This window comes from Pholcus phalangioides, unplaced genomic scaffold, assembly GCF_987345545.1.
Source record: "Pholcus phalangioides strain wild (caught in Gottingen) unplaced genomic scaffold, Ppha-v1.0 ptg000012l_1, whole genome shotgun sequence".
Classification (NCBI taxonomy): Eukaryota; Metazoa; Arthropoda; class Arachnida; order Araneae; family Pholcidae; genus Pholcus; species Pholcus phalangioides.
Window position 1 is genome coordinate 19,344,493 of NW_028301605.1, and position 20,427 is coordinate 19,364,919.

The following is a 20,427-nucleotide window of genomic DNA, read 5'->3' on the forward strand; positions in this document are numbered from 1 at the left end:
TGAAAGTAGGTAGCAGCACCAACAATATTTTTAAAAATGAATTTCTTAAATTATTCTAGAGTATTAAATTTTAATTCCCTTTTAAAATTGTTAGTGCCGTTGTGAATTCGCGGCAAATGCTACAAGGCAAAAAAAAAAAAAAAAAAAAAGCTGCTTTGGTGGCGTAACATTTCGAGTCACCCAGTATATACGGGTTTTGTAATTGCGTAACGCAGTGACAAAACTGTTCCTGTGAACATAACGATTCATTATCAGGATTTCAAGCCCATCGGAAAATATAAATAAGGGGCTATTCAAGTATTACGTAAGCAGATTTTCAGCAATTTTTGACCCCACCCCCCGTCTGCTTGCTTTGTGGTCACGTCATTTACCCACATTTATATCCCGGGAGGGACAGAGCATGGGTGGTGTTTGGTCTGTCGGATGGATATTGGGATCATCTTTCTGAAAATGTAATTCTTGCTTTGATTTTGGGGAAATATGGTCAGCCAAATGATACTATTTATCTTTGACAACACAAATCAAACTTCACTGATTGCGCTATCCATTAAGAAAAAAAAAACTCAATTACATCCAGGGTGCACCGATTTAAATCACTTTTTTCTTTACATATAACTTCAATGTGATATTGAAGTAACTTGGTATGGTGTGCATGTTGCTCATGTGTGGTAAAGTTCATGATTGAAAGAAGTGCAGATGATCTTTGGAGTAATAATTTAATCCCTAGATACAATACTGAAAGATAGCTGCTCTCTCTAGATTTTGTGCACAAAAAAAATTGCAGAAAAATAGAGGGTGTTGAATTTAGCACTTAACTAAACTGCACTAAGTTTTTCAATGCATTACAATGTGACACTAGGGCTTCCCCGATTGAAAAACAGGAATAATTTTTTGTATAAAGCCTATTAGGGCATAGAATTCACTAGGCCCCTAATTGTCGATTCAAAATAATAAATGTTGCACCAACACAAATATCATTGGGCTTTTCACATTAAAATATTTAGTTTGCTTAATCTTTTACCAAAACTCTTTGAATCTGTGAAATTAAATGTGTAAACAATTAAGCAACATCATGCAAGTCTGAAACACATCACAAATTGTGCAAGAAACAATCTTATCAATAGAATTTGTTTTATTCAGTTGATACTGAATGGTTCTTTGTGTGTACATAGAGTGAATTGAAATACTGAGTTGCCACCACGCATTCCCTTCAATGGGAGGGGAGCCTTCATGAATAAAATCATGTTCTACAAGGAAAATGTTACTCCATGAAGTTAATTGGGACTCAACGACCTTTCATGTTACATAAACAGATTTTTTGCTTCTAGTTTATTCATTAATGCGGAATAAAATTTGAGCAATTAAGAGAAAAAAGCAGGTGAAAATATGCATTCTTAATGATTAACAATATTTGTTTTAATTAATAAGCATTTAGTTAATGTTAATTAAAAAAATCAGATTTAAATAAAATTGATTTTTTTTCCATACCCTGATTCAGGGCCGTCATTTCAACTTTTTCCAGGGGGAGGGGGGCAAAGAGCATGTACTAAAGGTACGCATACACATATATATATATAAATACATACATACCATTTGTAGTGTATTTTCAAAAGTGCCCCCTCCTAAATGACGGGCCTGCCCTTATTACACCTAAATAGTTCACACACACAGGGGTGGCAGAAATATTTAAAGACTTGTGGTCGCTCACCTCGAGCTTTGTGAAGATTTTGATTTCTTAATGTTGAGTGGTAATTACAAAACACATAGGTTGAGAAACACTTCTGAGAAAAAACTGATATAGAATTCATAAATATATACTTAGGTTTATTTCAATGTCATAGTATATTACAAGTTCACTGTCAAAGAGAATAAACACGTTTGAGTCATATGGAAGATACAAATTAGCTCAGAAAACCTAGCATAACTATGAGATATTAAACTATCATGATAATTCAATAACATGAGAGAAACAACTATAGCCCCGTTTACATTTGCTAAATATTGCGGTAGCATTGGGAGTTCTAGCACCCACTTGACTTTTTTCCTTCGTAAGGAAAGTCATTGGTGAAAATTCTTGAAATAGGTTTTAAACCCGCCTTTTCTATTACCCATGTAAACAGGACTTATGATTACCTCCTGGCACATTTGCTAGCCATTGTTAAAAAAAAAGTAGGCTGGTTTGCAGCCCATCTTGCCTCTGGTTTTTGTATCTCAATGCCAGGAAATCCAGACAAGACCAAATCAGGTATTTGATTTGTCACATCTCTGACTCAACAACCTTTGGAATATTCAGTGAGAGTGTCTTATCCACCCAGCTTGAAAAGAACAACATTCCTTTTTTTTCTTCTTTCAGTACAGGCAAAAACATTTAATAACAGCAGAATTAAACATTTCAGGCCACTACTACGAATTAGAAAAATAATTTTAATGACCCAACACTGCCACCGTTGGTAAGACATCCCTGAATTTAGTCATAGTTCTAAATTTCTCTAACCACTGGTTGATTACAATATTCTATTTCAATATAAGAAACTGATAAGTATCAAATTTATAAGTCTATAGAAACTTTTGTCAATTATGCATATGACTCGGATTTTTATGACCTAAAGATGAAAAGTCATTGCTGATAGGTAAAAAAAACTTGAAATTCAGGTTTTTTAACTGATCAGCCATGTTTTATTTTTAGGTCAAAAAAAATTTGAGCTCTAATTATGAAGCTTTGACATGCACACAAATCCTGTAATCACAATATTCCTTCGAAGCTTCATGCGCGCACACAGACACAAAATTACACTACAAAGCAGTAGCTCCCAACCTGGGACATGCGACGGGCCGCTCTGGTAGGGCCGCAACTGGGGGGATCTGGTGTTCAGGTGCCAGACCATAGGGGACACATATTTTACAATCCAATGTTACAAGGGGATGCAAAAAATTCTGTGTTTGCCCTGGCTGACCAAGCATCTAGTTGCGGCACTACACTCAGGGATGGGGGGGGGGGGGAAAGAGAATAAGCAGCACTGATGGGAAAAATAAGTTCATTTATGGCACCATACACAAGGAAGTACAAAAGCTTTCTGAGCGTTTCCAGGAGTGTAACACCACCTGCCACTCATTTTTAGAGGTATGTAAGCTACCCACCCATCTCTAGGAGTATGAAATAGCTGCCGAGCTTGGAGAAGATTTTAAATTCAAAATTTTCCTTAAACTGGATTTGAACCTGCTGCGCCAAGCTGCTCAAAAACCGGTTCTTGTGCCACGTTTGCAAAAACGGCTTTACAAAAAACTAATATACGATGAGATAAGACAAATATAAAATGGATTTATGAAAAATCAAATGGAAATTTTTCATAAATACAAATGAAGTTAATTTTTCCCACTTTGGAAAAATGTGACATTGCGCTAGCTATAAAAAAAAGCGTAAAGTGGGAAATCATCCTCCCAACAGCAGATTGAATTACTACCCGTCATTACTACACCCTGGGAGATGGAATATAAATTCAGGGGACTTAGCAGCTATGGTACGAGCATCAACAATGTGGCATGCCTAAAAATATACAAGCCTTTTATGCTTTTCCAGAGATCACCCGAAACAAACAGTTGGGAACCACTGCTATAAGACATTAATGCTTATAACAAATCATGTATCATTTTACCATGCAGATATAAAAAAAAGAGAACGCTGCTCATTGAATGACATCTGAACAACCGTGTAACAAACAATATGAAAATAACTGACAGACGTTCACATGTAAAACAAAAAAAAAAGAAAAAGAAAAAAAAAAAAACAAAGTTACGAACCATGAAAATCAAATACATACCAGATTTTCTACATAGGCGATTTCTTCCCCCACACCAAATAAAACAAAAAAGCAAAACCTAATATATTGGAAAATTTTCGATCATTTCCATGAATGTTACAAATCTCACGAATTGGACTAGACAACCTTGATGTAATACACAGTGCTTAATAACTAGAAATTCATGTAAAAAAAAACTATTTTATACTACTAATTAACCCCTTAGTTACCATAGGTGTACATATATATATGCCCTAGGGAGTTTACACATTAACTGCCACAGGCATATGGCATATTTATATGTCCTTACTCTTTGTGATAAAAAAAAGGCACTGGGGAGTGGATAAGATTTTGTTGTCAGTTAAGGGGTTACGAAACTTGAATGCAAGAATTTTTTTTTTTATAGATTTAATATTTCTATCGTGAACATCCTGAAATACAATACTCAGTATACTCTTGATAATCCAGCATTTTCAGGAACGTTTTCTTCAATTAACTTCCAGTAATAAGCCTAATCTGATATATGCTGCATTAGTGAGTTACAAAGTTTTCACAACCATCCGTCCACCATAGTATTGCAAAAGTTATGTGGGTTGTTATGTGAAGGCAATTACACAAGATCATAGTACGGCAGCTGTAAAGCAGAACGGTCATGTGCAATGTTGGCCCTCCTCCTTTTGTAATGGTCTCCTGTCAGCACGAAATCTTTACGTCCAGAATAGCTTTTTTTTGAATCAGAATAGGAACATTTTGGAGCCGAAAAGCATGGTGTTTCCAGCAAGAATATTGAGAAGTAATGGTGAAATAGAGTAACACTGAAAGGGAACATACACAGCAACAAAAGTAATCAGTGGCACCACTAGAGACCAAGATATTCGATACGTTGGTCTGGCAATTTCAAAAAGCCATAGGCCCCAGTATGCTTAAGACATTTAGCCAATTTGATTGTCAGCTGCTTGTTGTCCCATCATGAAGGTTATCATTGGAGCCCATGGGTTTGAATCGGAGAACATAGAAAACAAGTTCTTTACCTACCGATCCTGGGGTGACCACAGATTGGCACCTCAATTTCTCACCCAACTCCAATACTAGTAAATTGCCATATGACTATGACCAGAGTAAATGTGCGGTAAAGTAGTGGCCTGGGACAATGACCATAATTTTTTCCAGTGTTATAAATTCACTATACTTGTGAGAAGTTTGGCTTGAACCCCCCCCCCCCCCCCAAAATCTCAGCCAAGGGATCATGCCCACAGCTATTCGAATACCTTTTGCCAGGTGAAACATTTCATGATTTGGTGCAAGATAATAGGCAATTGAAACACTGGTTGTCATGATGCTAGAACGAAAATTACACAACCAACGTTTTTCACGTGACTTCATTTTTTTAGGGGGTGGGGGACAGACTTTATCACAGAAATTAGAGAATTTTTCCCTGAAAGTTTTTTTTTAGGATCATGGAAAAAAAATTCTGGAAACGAATTAACTTTTTGGGAATCCAAGAGAGTTGGCAGCTATGCCAATACAATAGTTTTTCCCTCTGAAATGGCGGCATCTTCAAGCTTCTGTAGAAACTTGTATTAATTCTTATGAGGTAATAACAGGCACCCTCAGACCTTGCACTGCTCTTGAAGATGCAGCAATGGAAATTGCTGAAACTTATGAAGGGGGGGGGGGAAGATCATATACAAGTAAATATAAGTTAAACCTGTATGAAACGGAATGCCAAGACTGAAATATTGTTTTAGACAGATTACTGCTTCTATTTTGTGAAACTGAAATCATTGAACAGACTATATTTTGACGCTGTTTAAGGCTGAGATTACACTATAAAATTCTTAGGTAACTTTGAGATTACTTCTATAAAACATGAAAACTGCAACCAATAAACACATTGGTACATCTGAGTAAATGTAATCAATAGGGTGTTTTTTCAAGTTTGTAAATGATTCTTTATCAAATTTTTATAGCGTGATCCCGGCCTAAGACAGATTTCCATCCCCGACAGGTTTCGCTGTATTTTTAAGGTGAGCAATCCCAACAACTTTTAATTTTTTGTCCATACTGTTTCAATTTAGCAATGAAACAAGAAAACGACACATATTAGATGCTATCTCATAAAGTAACGTCCGAGTGGCATCATGGGAAGATGCTCGTCTACCACAGTGAAGGTTTCAGACAGGTCCCAACCTCAAGAGGAAACCTATAGTTTGTGCATGCGAGAATGACCAAAATATTTATCTAGAGAGCAATGGACCATACCATATCAGTGAGCAACATTGTTTAGAAGTTTCATCCTCTGATTGTTAGAACTGTCCTGGGAGAGAATTATTTTGATAATCTTTACTTTGGGAGATAACTTCATCACACACCAACTCCAACCATATCGCTATACTGCAATTTACTGCCGTTAAAGAGTTGGGTTGAAATGAAGGCACCATTCATCGGTGGTCACCTCAAGCTCATTAGGGGAAATATCTATATTCTGCCCAGGATCGAACCTTCACTGTGGTAGACTAGCATCTTGCCACAATGCCACTCTGGGCATTAAAACAATCACCAAGAATTTTAGGTTTTTTCCTTCCCTAAGAACTTCTATAATAGAAATGAACTCATTAAAAAACATATGAATAACCCTGAAAATTGAAAATAAACAGCTCTATTTACCCAAGTCTGAAATCAAGGAAACTAGCTCCACTCACATTTTATATAACTAAACTATCAAATAAGTAAAAAAAAACCCCATGGAGTAAATTAAAAAAAAAAACCAGCATCTAGTACTTATCGGTTATGAAACCCAGAGAATTTTGGTGACTTTTTTTTGCGAAAGTAAAAAAAAAAAATTCAGTTGGCAAGTTCTCCCATGTGGCCAAATTTATATGTTCATGGGTAGATGCCGTCACTAGATTGTTCAACCTGTGACAATGGTCACAAGGTGAGAGTTTAGTATGTGACTGACTGACATAACAGCCTAAAAGAGATGATTTAGTGACGATTCGCAAAGGATATTTTTAAGCAGAATACAAATTCATTAATTCTACGAAGTCCTCCCTCCTTGCCACCTGGCAATGGAGTGATCAGTGTGCAGTTCTGGGTTTGAATCTTGGTTCAGGCATGGATGTCTACTAACACTAACAAATTTCCTGGTCAGATCTTACGGACCTCTTGGGAGTATGTAAAATTTAATAACAGTGATCTTCACAAAGTCATGTATAACAGGGATTTTTCACCACTATATTAAGAGGAATAATAACCAAATTCCTTGGGCTGAGATACAGGGGAGGGCAGTGGTAAAGGGTAATGAAGAATGATCTAAATGTATTTCCGTAATATATATATATATATATATATGAATGAATTGACATTGTTTCCTCCCCACCCCAAACTTTCAAGTCTATCTTCGTCTATGCCAAATTCTGATGTAAAAAATTAGTGTTGAACAAGAGGAAAAAATAAGCTAAACCTTCCAAAATCCCTATTGAATGGCCAAAAAAAACTTTTGAGATACAGTCAGGCCCACGATAACAAACACAGATACTACAAATTCTCACATGTAGCCAAGTTTTTCATTTTCCCGTGAAGTTTCATTGTACATCTATGCTTATTTGGCAGGGGGTATGGATATAACCTATTTCACTTTTAACAAATATTTTTGCTGTTTTTTCTAGACTTTGTTTAAAAAAAAAAGCCCACACACAACTGTATTAAAAAACATCCAATAGGCTTATTCAAAATTATATGCGTGATCATCCATTACACAAACCATCCTGCCAATTACACTATCAAGAGATAGAATCGGCACTTGCTTCTAGGCAAATTTCATGTTTTTCTCAACAAAACTGAATATTTCATCAAGATTTGACAGCAATAAAGACACGTAACTTGTTTTCAGAGGGGGAAAAACAGTTTGAAGAGAATTTCATGAGGTAAAATCTCTAGAAACACCCCCCCCCCCACAAAATAGATATTTTTTGATTCAGTAAATATTTGACAAGTTTTTTGAGTCTTGGAGATATGTTAGAAATTTGGGAGATCCGCAGCTAAAGACATGCTATAGCATAGCGATTTAACTATTCATATATTAAAAATATCAACATTATTGAATGTAAAAAGAACAAACACAGAATTTCACGTGAAAAAAAAAATCTGCCAAAAGCACAGCACTGCAAGTGATCACCAAAATTCTCAGATCCCATAGCTGGTAAGTACCCAGAATGGAAGTATTAAATCAAGCTTTCATGATTTAAAATTCTCAACATGATCAGTGTTCAGTACAGATTACAATAACCACCAACACCAAAAATCAGACATGCAAAATAGACCCATATATGTACTCATTTCTATTCAATCTGTCAGACCAGACAAGGCACGGTATATTAGTCCTTTACCAATGTTGGTTGGGCCATGCTGGAGAATATTCAATAATCTGGCATAATATTACGTATCTGCCAAGTTTTAACCAAGGAAATGAGCTATCGTAATTGCAATATACACTATTCGATGTATGCTATTTTAAGAAATTCAAATTCACTCTCATTGACACATTGTTTCCTTACAAGAGCAGAATTTCACATTACCAAATGCTACCACTGAACACAAAACAAACATTTAACCGAGGATAATAAAAGAATAAACATAATCACGCAACAAAAACCTTTCTTCGCTTTTCAATCTTTTCTTGAAAGTAGAAGGAAAAAAATATCATATAGTCAACAGTTTTACAATAAATATATGTATATACAAGAGTCTTAATTAAAAAAAAACTATTTACACACAAATATTATGGGCAAAGGATTATCTGCCCGCGTTCCGGACTTTGAAAGATTCGATCCACTGGCATATCTGCTCAAGATTTGATTCCATATCGTCTGGAGTGTTACTTGGCAACTTGTGTACTATGTTCGAGTCGTAAGCTTCCTTGGCCTCGTCGAGTATGGTTTGGAATATTTCACACTGCATATTATTTTCAAGCTTCTTACCTTTGTAACCTCTGTGAAGAGAAAAATTACGCCTTAAATCATAGAGTATAACAAAACACATATCAAATGAAATGCTAATGATTTGATCAAATGGTGCTCTTTCTAGACAAAAAAATCTCAAGAATGTCTATATTTTGTGAATCGTTGACATGCTTTTCTTAGGATGGAGGAGGATACACTACAAATTACTTTTTGTACCAAGGACCAGACCATGTAGGAGGTGATAGGGGCCCCTTAAGATTATCCAATCAACCCCTTAAGCAAGTATGGTCCAATGAAGAGCAATAGGGATGATTGTCCCTCCCAAGAATTAAATAAGAAAAAATTTCCGTCCCAAATATGAGACGATCCAATGAACATACACAAGTCACCCTCTCCCAACACACTGTCCTGGATCCAAGCTTGTTCTGAAGCGGGTAAGAGGCAACTTTCTCTAACAAAGACACGAACACTGCACAAAACATTGGGCTGCTATATTTTGAGACATTTCTGATACTAGTAAATTACAGTGAAGTCTCAAAAGTTCGTTTTGGATGAACATACGCGATTGAATTTTTTGAAATTCTTTAAAATGACATTAACCCAAAAGCAATTCATATATCTGGCTCCATTATATTTTAATAACCTGCCAAATGAAATAAAATATGAAAATGAATTAAGAGCTTTCAAAAAAATAATTATCAATTATATTAATATTTTACTACAATAGGAAGGTACTTCTTGGCCCCCAGTATACAGTGTTGTGTCACCTAGGCCTTTGAAATATTTGTCTATCTGTATACTTGTGTTTTGTTTAGTACTTGCTAATATATGAAAGTGTTTGCCACCACAGAAAAATTGATGTTTGTATACTCTGGACGGATCAAGCGATCCCTTGAGTAGAATACTGTATTTATATATATATTGAGTTTATTAAGAAAGGAGAAAAAAAAATTCTAATTTTAAATGTCTGTTTTTTGCCCAAGAATAAGTTTTGATTAATTTTCCCCACAAATGTAAGTACAGTGGCACTTCAACGTACATAAGCAATTCCTTCCAAGACTGACCACGTAAGATGAAAAAGACCCAAGCTGAGGCAAAATTTTCCATTGGAAATAACTCTCTACTCAGAAGGATTGTTAATATACCAATTTTCTTTATTTTTTCCTGTCTTTTCATATTCCTTTGATGCAGCTATCTCGGGGAAACATTTCTGTACAATGAAACGGCACATGAAAAGCGTTAGTGTATTTAGAAATGTATCCGAGAGGAAAAATAATTTTAGGATGACAACATGTAAATGCAAGGCAGCGCGAGTCGATATAGGGAATTACTGTAATTTCAACTAAAGGGGGTATTGATCTCTAGTACAGGGACCTGCCTCTGTGGTGGTCAAGTGGGTATAATGACCGACTCACATTGTGGGGGTCTGGGTTCAAACCCAACCGCCGCCACAGTAGTGGTCGGCTGAAATGTTTTCTGCGGTTTTAGACTTTAAGGTGCGAATGTGAGCCAATCTCCCAATTAAAAAAGTATCACCACAGAGAGCGACATGCTTACAACAGTAAACTCTTTCATCATTACACTCCTCACTCACAGTTGGAAAAATAGATGCAGGTGACAGCACTTAACAAGCATTACACACAGGCCCGTCGTTTAGGAGAGCAGGGGGATCGTTGCCTCCCCCCCCCGGCTTTTGCACACAGCTTCTTGGCAGTTCATAATAAAAAGAATGACATCTTTAATACTAATCTGCAATGAATTAAGAACAAAAACAAGTAAGAGTAAGTACAGATATTAAGTTCAAAGGAAAAAAATTAAAATAATTGAATTGGAGTGCTAATGTCGCTATATAAATAACGGCTACTACAGTAAGTGGAAGGTTGAGGGGGGGGGGGGGGGGAATGCCGACTCCATATTCCTCAATATTATACTTATCATAAAATCAAAATAAAGAGCTCTCACTTTGTGAAAGTAGTTTTCTCTATTATTTTTGGATAATTCAGGATGAACAGGACCGAATCTACCTAGTATGCACTACTGTAGACAAAACATTACCAGCAAAATTATCACAGATATATAAGAGTTTTTAAATTTTCTCCATAAAAACATATTTAAAGTATTAGCGTTCACTGCTTACCTTCTCACGAGACGGTCATACAACAATGTGTTATCTGTAGACAGGACGAAAACAATGTCGAACCAATTTTCAGGGAAAAAATCACATCCATGGTAGTCAACAACTTTTCCACCTTCTATTATTTTGTCCTCGATTTCGGAAACAACCTATAACATGAACACAAAAAATTAACATGTCACAATAACCGGGGGGGGGGGGGGGGGGGGGAGAATGAATGGTTTGATCACAACTATTTCTTCACTTTTAAATATAATTACATTCATCTGTAAGCCTATCTCCTTCAGTTAAATTTAAAGGCACTTTCTTACTACAGCAGCCTTGGTAAGAAAAAAAAAGAAACTGCTACAACATTTGATAATTGAAGCCTATAATGAAGGGGGGGGGGGGAAAGGCAAATTCCAACAATACGAATGTGTGTTTTGGAAACTTTTTTTAAATTGCCTAACTCCCTGGGCCTTGGGGACTGACAAAGATAACTACTTACCTTTTCTTTTTCTCAAGCAACCTCTTGTTGTACCTAAAAAAAGCAGTGATCTTACATCGCGGGAGCAGGGTTTAAGCTAGGGTCGCATTTTGCGTAAATAGTAGCCACTTTCGTAAAAATGTGTACAGGAAGTATGAAATGAGTAGACATCCAACCATCAATCATTAGATTAGCACTGTAGCATTTTGCTAAAGCGTTCCCCATTTTAGTTGTTTTGCGAAAGGAATTTTTATCCAGTTTAAAACCTATGTCGAAGACCTCATGAGACAATAACAGTAAAAAGGATAAGAAAAAACAAAACTACCAAAAAATGAAAAATAAAGCCTAAAATTTATGAGAAAAATTACAGTAAAACCTGTCTTCAAGGGAATCGCAAAGGACAGATTTATTTCTGGTGAACAGAGGTTCAATTGACATGTGTAAAATTATGTAACTATCGTATGTAATTGAAAATAATTTAACCAGTCACGGTGCCTATGACGGCATTTGCAGACGTGCAGACTTTTCTGTCTTTTTCACATAGATATGACGAAATAATTTGTCATACATGTGCTGCCATCTCTGTACAGCCATCCTTCTACTTTATTATCTCATCACTAGATGGAGTTAACAATTATATTTCAAGGTCTGAGATTATTATTACTATTATCTTTGTCATGCTTTGCAAAGCTGCATCCCCATCGTTTTTGTTTCAATTTCCGACTGCCTTGCGAAGATGTATCTGTTTTATTACTCATATATCTTTTAGCAAAGGTTCAACTACTATGGTTCCACATAAATCCATCAACAGTATTTCTTTTAGTCACAGGACATTATGACTGCCCCTCCCCACTTTTGGGGTGTCATATTATGTCTCGACACATTCGAGCTATAAAAAAATATTTTAATGTTTCAAACTTCCAAAAAAAGGGGAAAAAAGGGGAAAGCATGCGCATCTTCAAAAAAAAAAAATGGGCACTGCGGGTAACGCTCGGAGAAATTAATTGGACAGTTGACTGGTTAAATATACATAAAATAATGTACATTATTTACACTACAATTACTAAATATTTAGGTTTTCACAACATCTGCATTAAGCTTAACCCCACACTTTTCATCTGAATCGACATTTATGTTCTCTTAGACATTGTGAAATTTTCAATGAGGGTGTCAATATCTCTCGTGGCGGGTTATGCACCAGGGAAGCAATTAGGATTTTGTGGGGGACAACATGACTTCGCTGCCCCAAACCACTGTCTGTAAAATTTGATGATTTGCCCACCTAAAATTTGCCAGCACCCTACACATTTTGCTGAACGAGCAACTGCCTCCCACCTGTCTAATTTCGGCCCTGCTTAACACTGCGATCACAGAAAGCAGCTTACATGCAATTTGCTAAGCCTTGGATATCATTTGGAAATCCAACCCTTACTGATTTCTCCTGTAGAAAAGCTTGCGTTTCTGAAAAATTTTGTCACAGTTTTAGAAAGCAACTGCTCCACTAACTACATATGGCTTTTGAAGGCAGAGCATCAAGTACGGAAACAGGTTTTGGTAATTTAAGGGTAAGTGAAGTAGAACTCACATTGAAAAGTGGAGATTGCTTAAAAATTTTGATTGAGTACTTTAACATTTTATATGATCCCTTGGTTGCGAAACAGTTGAAGTGTGAGTGAAGTTTCCTGTTAAGAGGGTACAGCTTTCTTCTCAGTTTCCGCATTAGACAGGTTCTATTTAATCTAGTTTTTACGATGTATATTTTGGCATTGAGAAATCACAGAACCAAAGATTTTTCTCCATTAAAGACAGGTTTTACTGTATTAATAAAATAAAAGACAAATTTTTTTCTTCTCAGAACAGATGAGGAGTCTTTAAGTACTGATGTGTAGACACTCTGATAATAGTTTTCAAAAAGCATTGATGAACAGCAAACGGGTATCATCCTTATGCGGATGGCATCACATAAACTCGGCCAAACAAGAATCAATTGGCTACCACATGTCAGACCAGACAAACATTGCTGCCAGAACCTAGGGGCCAAGGCAATTTGAGCCCCCAATGAGTTTTGTAAGGTCTGAGCCCCTCCAATAATTTCTGAAAAACAATGCAAAGCACCCTCCCTTATCTGCGTATGCGCACAAGTACTATATATACAGGATGACCAACAACTTTCAGCCCTCCCAATGTTTTGTTCAGGTCTGTGCCACTGCATGCAAATTTCTCTCAATACAGTGTCACATTCTCTCGACGGTATTTGTATGAGCACTGCTCTCTGGGTCCTTGGAAGTCACCAAATGATTCACACGGAAGTGCTGAAAACTTTCTCAAGGCAATCGTACGATTTCCAGCAATCAGAAATAATAACGGTTTCTGCAAGAACATATTTCTTCACCACCTGCAGCAGGATGACCTTGTCTAAGTTTGGAACCACTTCTACAAAACATCTTTTGGTGTCTCGGTTGTCAAACACTCAATCACCCTTAAAACGTTTATAGTTTTGTTTAGAAGTCTATCTGGATGACCATGTGCAGACTCAGATTTTCATACTGCTGGCTACAATTTCTTTTACACAAACTTCCAGACAGAAGATCATCCAGTCCGTCAATGTTTCTAGAGAGACTCTGTTCATAAATAATCCAGTAATATGTTGGTTTTCTTCACCCACAGATACAAGTTTCAAGATTTCTATCATGGGTAACCAGCTCTCACTGAACCTAGCAGCACCAAGAAAAGCCTTTGTTAATATTATGGGCAGGGCCAGATTTTAAATAATGTAAACTGCACGTCCACAGAAGGTGCCAACTGAAAGTGGCAGATTCTTTTGGGCGCCAACTGAAACGAGGCAATTTTTTAGGGTGCCTACTGATGAGGGGTATTTTTTTAAATGACCAAAATATCATTTGCTTACACTTGAAAAATGACCAGAACTGCCCCAGAAAAAGGGAGGAACAAGATAACTTCCTTTTGGAGCATTGCAGGTTGGGCAATCATAACTTGATACTTGATGCTATTAGACCCTACTGAATGTGAAAAACCACAATGGATTTCGGCTCAGTCAGGTGCAACCAATGAAAAAAACAAAAAAACAAATCAACTCTGTCATAGTAATAAAAGGAAAAAACCCCCACAAAAATGGACGAGAGGCAAAATAATGCTATAGCAGAAACAAAAGAGATGGCAAAGCAAAAGAATGTTATAGCTGGGAATAACAGTAAGTCACCAACAGTTGACAAATTTTTTGGCGACATCATGAACAATTTGGCAACTTGATGAGAAAGGGTAATCCGTATATTGGGGCAAACTACCTAACCAACTTTAGTTTTTAATTTCACGCTATTCATACATACAAGGAGCCAGAAGTTTACTTGTACAGCGGGACAAGGATTTATGGATTATTACAGAGTTATTTTTCTTTGTTTTTCACATTGCATTCAAAGCTGCTTCTTTCTTTCAAACTGAGGTCAAATCAGGTCTGTCGCCATTGGCAATTTACTACCCAGTGAGTTATGCTGGAAGTGTGTGTGTACATAACAGTCTAAGTGCGTATCTAGTGTTGTCTGATTTTTTAGTGCCGTCATCTATATTTCTGAAGTAAAGTGAGTGAAGCGTAATGATTGAATACTTGTACTGTTTGTAGGCCTGTTGCTCTCTGTAGTGAGACTTTAACAGGGAGATTGGCTCGTATTTCTGTGTCAAAGTTAGGAACCACAGAAATCCAACTTCAGCCAACCACGACTGTGGGGCTCGAACTCAGGTCCCAGCGGTGCGAATCCATCACTATGACCACTCGACGACCACCACAGCGACAATTCAAAGCTGCTATTAAGTTTCCGGTCATCCTCAGAGGGTTGCCTCTGTACGATCCTTCATGACAATTGGTTCACTTTTAATTACTTATGTTTGCTGTTGAAGAGTAACAATGTGCTTGCTGCGTGGGGTGATGAATCAGCAAATGAAGCATGCCCCCTGTAGCTCTGGACATGCCCTCACAACAAAATAAAAGGAAATTGCATTGTAATAATTATTTCTCTTATTATTTTCAAAAGATACAGCAAGCCGGTGACGTGACAATCAAATCTGTTGTACATAATACCAAATACCATATACCAAATAAACATTAGTTCTGTATACATATCCCATGATCTAATTTTAGATCAAGTGTGAACGCCTTCACAATTAAAAATATAGCCGTGACAACTTGATATATCAGTGTCTGTCGAGAGAGAGAGAGAGACCACTCTCACAAATATCTTCATCAGAAATTTTAAATGAGGAACCCAGAAATCCTCTCTGAAAGAACTATAAAAGGAAATTTTAAAAATACTTTACCCTGTCTTCATCCAACACATGGCATTCGAAATTGGGATCATATTCTTCATACAGTTCATTCGCCTTTGCGATATCGCCTATGTTCAGCCATTCTAAATTGGCTCTCTCGCACAACTCTGCGCAAAGAGTTGATTTCCCAGTACCTGGGGTACCTGAAACAATATATTAATGCAATGAAATTTTGCAAGTAAACTGAAGTTTTACAAAACTTCTAGAATTCACACAAATAAAAGGAACAGTTCAAAAAAACATTTACTAAAGTATAAATAACTCCACGCCACTCACAGTTGATAAGCCTTCATAACAGGGATTGACAAATCAAAAGATGTAGGATTTAGGCACCAGGGCTGTAACTGGGGGGGGGGGGGGGGGGGGAGACAACTGCCCTGGGCAGCAGAATTAAAAGGGCGGCAGTTTTAATTGGGAATAAAGAACCATTACAAAATTATTTAATTTTAAAGTCGTGGGACAGCAAAAATCCTGGTTATGGCTCTGCACTGAGCTATAAATAAACTGGAGTGAAGACTCCCTATTCAATAACACAGACGTTCGCGAGCCGATGCGGAGGAACACAAAAGTGGGCGTGATGAAGCGAGACGGGCAAAACATTGCCATTTCAGCACGAAATTTTATAAAAAAAATAGTTCCTCTTAAGTTTTGGAAAAGGAAGGGTATTTCGTGTACGAAAGTAAGTATTCATTTTTATAAATTTTTTTGAAGATAAAGAATACATAATTATTGGCCGAGAAGTGAAAAAAAGTGGAACGTACATGTCTCGTATTTGGAATTGCCCCATTGCATTAACATGGTCAGGAAATGTTTTGCCCGGTTCGCTCCAAAAGGGTGATGCGGTCGCGTAGGACGACGCCTTGCACAGTCCTCACTCCACTTTACTTATAGCTCAGTGTGGCTCTGTTAGGCACAAAGCATTTTTTTTAACCATTTAACCATCCAGCAGGCTTGTGCATGTAAGACAGGGCTTGACAAATTGCAATAAAAAGATCTAGGTGCTAGGACAATTTTTAGGCACCAAACATTAAAAAACAAAACAAAGTCAAAAATAGTGTTTCCTTTGATTTTTCAAGGGCATAGTTACAGTCTCCGCTACATTGATAGATACAGCCATATAAATTTCAAAAATTTTGAATTATATTTGACTGAAAGTAACCAATAAGCTAATTAGTCGTTTTTTCCAAGCTCTGCAAAAAATCTTTCAGCGTATCCAACTTTCATAGCGTAATCCAGGCATTAAATGAACCGGAAAAAAAAAAACAACAGGGATTTTACACTTTTTAGAAAAACAACACTAATCTGTTTTGCACACATGCCAACCCAATATAGAACAGAGCCAATAAACCGTTTCATAACATACAAGTGAAAAGGAATTGTTTACTCAGCTTCCAACTGGGAACAGGCCCATGATGACTCACACACAAACCAAGGTCGATCGTTAACTACTTCCTTGTAACATTTGTAAATATCGTTCAAAATACAAGATCATGCGAATCCTCATCCAAAATCACACCAGCAAATGCTGGTAAATTAAAATGAAATGATAATTCAACATAGCTATTTGGCAAAATTACCAACTGGGCCTTTAACACGTAGTGCTTTAATAGAGTCGAGAGAGAGGGAAAGAAAGAGCGAACACTTTTCTAAGTTTACATAACAGAATGCAAAACCTGGAATTCCTTTATAACAAAATTTCGTTATAATGCATTGATTTCTCCGGTGTCTCGGAGTTCGCTATAACGGGATTCGACTTCCCATTCTAATTTTTTAATCAATTTGACCGCTTAATTAGTTGTGCAGCCCCCCCACACACACACACACAGGGAGATGCTGACAAAGCTCCAGTCCCTGGGGTCGCGGGACAATTATAATTTTCTTTTTCCTTTTCATGCTATAAATTCACCACATAAGGGCCCGTGAAAAGTCTGGTACGGAGGAGGCCTGCACCAGGGTGTGGGGGGGGGGGGAGGCCTACCGAAAATGCCTATTAGCCTAGCTGAATGAGGTGGGAGCCCCGTAATTAATTCCACATGCTTTACGGTTAATTAACATGTAATTAGTCACCGCCTAATAGATGATGCAATAACATGAATGGATTTCCAAGACATAGTTTACTGCCTAGTGCTTCTAGGCTGCAACATCAATGTACAAAGCATGTCGACAAATGGCATTTTACATGACCAATAAGGCATGGCAACTACGTTAATTAGAATAAAACATGCCACGCACTTATATGAGCCAACCACGTGGCGTATTTACACTTTCTCCCTCACCATATTAATTTAAATACGTTCCTTTTAATATAAGTTTTATAAATTATTGTATAAAATAAATTGGTATAGAAAGTATAGACTGACCGGTGACCAAAATATTTGGTAAAATGCGGCCGCTGCTGTTCATCATCGCCTCGGAGCCACGTGCAAACATTTCATGGATATCCCAATTAAAAATAATAAAAACATGGTTTACTTTTTCCACTCGTTGCCAATTTTATAACGATAAAATATTTACCCAGGCAAGCGCGCGCAGACGACACAGGAAAAGAAAAAGAAAGAAATTACTTTCAGTCAAGTGCTGCTATCTGGAAGAGAGTACTTGAAACATTTTTGAAATGTTTGAAGTTCGATGTTTTTTTTTTTTCCGTGCCTTGCATATACATTCGAATCCTGTTTATAACGAACTCCAAGAGACCGGAGAAATCATTTCGTTATAAAGGAATTCCATGTTTATGCATTGTTTCTAGGTAAGCTTATCTGGAAGATTAGAAAAATGTTCGTTAAAACGAGAATTTCGCTATAACGGTATTCGTTAAAACAAGAGTTTCGCTATAACGGTATTCGTTGAAACGGGATTTGAATGTATAAATGATAACGTGAGTACATTCGAGAATCCCGTTATAACGAATATCTTTATAGCGAAAATATCGTTTCAACGAGTACCTTTATAGCGAAAATATCGTTTTAACGAGAACCTTTATAGCGAAAATATCGTTTTAACGAGAACCTTTATAGCGAAAATATCGTTTTAACGAGTGCGTTTATAGCGAAAATATCGTTTTAACCAACACTTTTCTAATCTCCCAGATAAGTTTACATAGGAGCAATGCAAAAACCCGGAAATCCTTTATAACGAAATTTCGTTATAACGAATTGATTTCTCCGGCCTCTTAAATTTCGTTATAACGAGATTCGAATGTAGGCCTATATGAATAACTATAGGAATGGGACAAACAAAGATCTGGCCAAATGTCAATTTTTTTCTAAAATTCATCAATTATGAATAAAATTGGTGTTTTTAATTCAAAAATAAATTATTGGTAATTTTAAATGGAATAAAATATTGAATTTTAATTATGGAATATATTATTTGAATAAATATCAAAAAGGGGCTAATTAAAAAATTTTTATTGCCATGGTACGTGACCAGAGCCGGACTGAAACAGGTGCGAAGGGCGCGGCCTAGGGCCGAATTAAAACGTTTGAAGGCCCTGAGCACTTGAATGGTTTTATTAAAAAGCACGTGCTTAGGGCATCAGTTAAAAAGGGGCACCACAAAAAGATATCATATGGTATTTTTTTTTAAATGTACAATTTTTTTTCAACATCCATCATCCGATAGAAGATCCAAAAATTTTAAGAACACTTGATTGTATAGTTGAAGGTCATTATCACAAGGGATGGCACAAAAGATGAGAAACTAATAAAACTAGACCACATTATTTTGTTGAGTTTTTTGATTAGCTTTTCACAGTTTTCATAAAGTACGCCCAGGGCTGTCTCTTAACATTATCATACGCCCACATACAAAGTGATTTTTCTGAGAGAGGCACTACTACATAGCTAAAAAATTCCTACCTACCTATTTGCATATTTACTCTTGAAAATCGGAACCGGATCTAATTGTCACTTGACACTCCGGTGCCAGAAGTGCCCAGATGGGCCCACGCAGTAAACCAAGTTCTACAGAAAAAGGACATGATTTTTGTGGGTCATTAGTGGATCAACTGTGTAGTTTGATCTATAAAAGTAAGAGAAATGCTACCAGGTGTAAATTACAAACTTGAGAATGTAGCTAAAAGAAAAAATACGCAATATAACGGTGATTGATCAGAAATAAGACACCTAGTGGCAGGTCCGCAACTAGATGCTTGGTTAGCCTGGGCAATTACTCATTTCGCCACCCCCTCCCCGTAATGCTGAAGGATTGGTTAAATGGATAAATTTGCGGCTCCTTTTGTGATGTGCCCGGGGCACCGGACCTGCTTGCTCCCCCTCCCCCCACTAGTTGCGGTCCTGCCTATTGGTAATATCATGGTCATTCTAAGATTCAATGGTTTCTTCTTGGAGCGTTGTTACAGCCTTTATCTCATCAACCGTTCGTCGTAGTGGTATGGTTCTAATTTCAAAAATTCTCAAAATGTGACTAGAAATCACCCTGTATGAATTTTGAAGATGAAAATACAGTGTACACAAAATAAAAAAATTAATTTTTTGTACGATTCCCCTCCTCCCCCCTTCCCCCCCGTCCTCCAACTTCCAACTAGACAGTTGTTGCTCTTTCTCTTCTGAGTCCAACAAACAAATTACATGTTTTGAACTGCATTATTCCCCAAGATATTTAAATTCAAAAATCGGAGACAGGTCCGGGCTTAGGAGAATTTCGAGGACCAATACAAAAAAAATTTTGCGGCCCCTCTAAAACAATTTTATGTAGTTGCTCCCCGACTTA

At 36.9% G+C, this 20,427-nt stretch overlaps 1 protein-coding gene across 1 annotated transcript; it reads right to left on the bottom strand.

Annotated features, from left to right (window-relative positions):
• Positions 1-1,798: 1,798 nt before the first annotated feature.
• Positions 1,799-18,188, bottom strand: Ak6 (adenylate kinase isoenzyme 6). The gene is made up of 4 exons (XM_089240337.1): positions 18,057-18,188; positions 15,688-15,839; positions 10,896-11,041; positions 1,799-8,787 (listed from the first exon to the last, which is right to left on the bottom strand). The coding sequence occupies exons 1-4, from the start codon at positions 18,124-18,126 to the stop codon at positions 8,592-8,594; spliced, it is 564 nt and encodes a 187-aa protein (XP_089096463.1). The 5' UTR covers positions 18,127-18,188; the 3' UTR covers positions 1,799-8,591.
• Positions 18,189-20,427: the final 2,239 nt, after the last annotated feature.

What these genes read in the sequence shown, in the direction of transcription:
- Ak6 (XM_089240337.1), bottom strand. Translation starts at nt 18,126, where the DNA reads ATGTTTGCACGTGGCTCCGAGGCGATGATGAACAGCAGCGGCCGCATT. An exon ending in ACCAAATATTTTGGTCACCG is followed by an intron (nt 15,840 to 18,056) that starts GTCAGTCTATAC and finishes ATATTGTTTCAG; the next exon opens with GTACCCCAGGTACTGGGAAA. An exon ending in ATGTGTTGGATGAAGACAGG is followed by an intron (nt 11,042 to 15,687) that starts GTAAAGTATTTT and finishes TTCATGTTATAG; the next exon opens with GTTGTTTCCGAAATCGAGGA.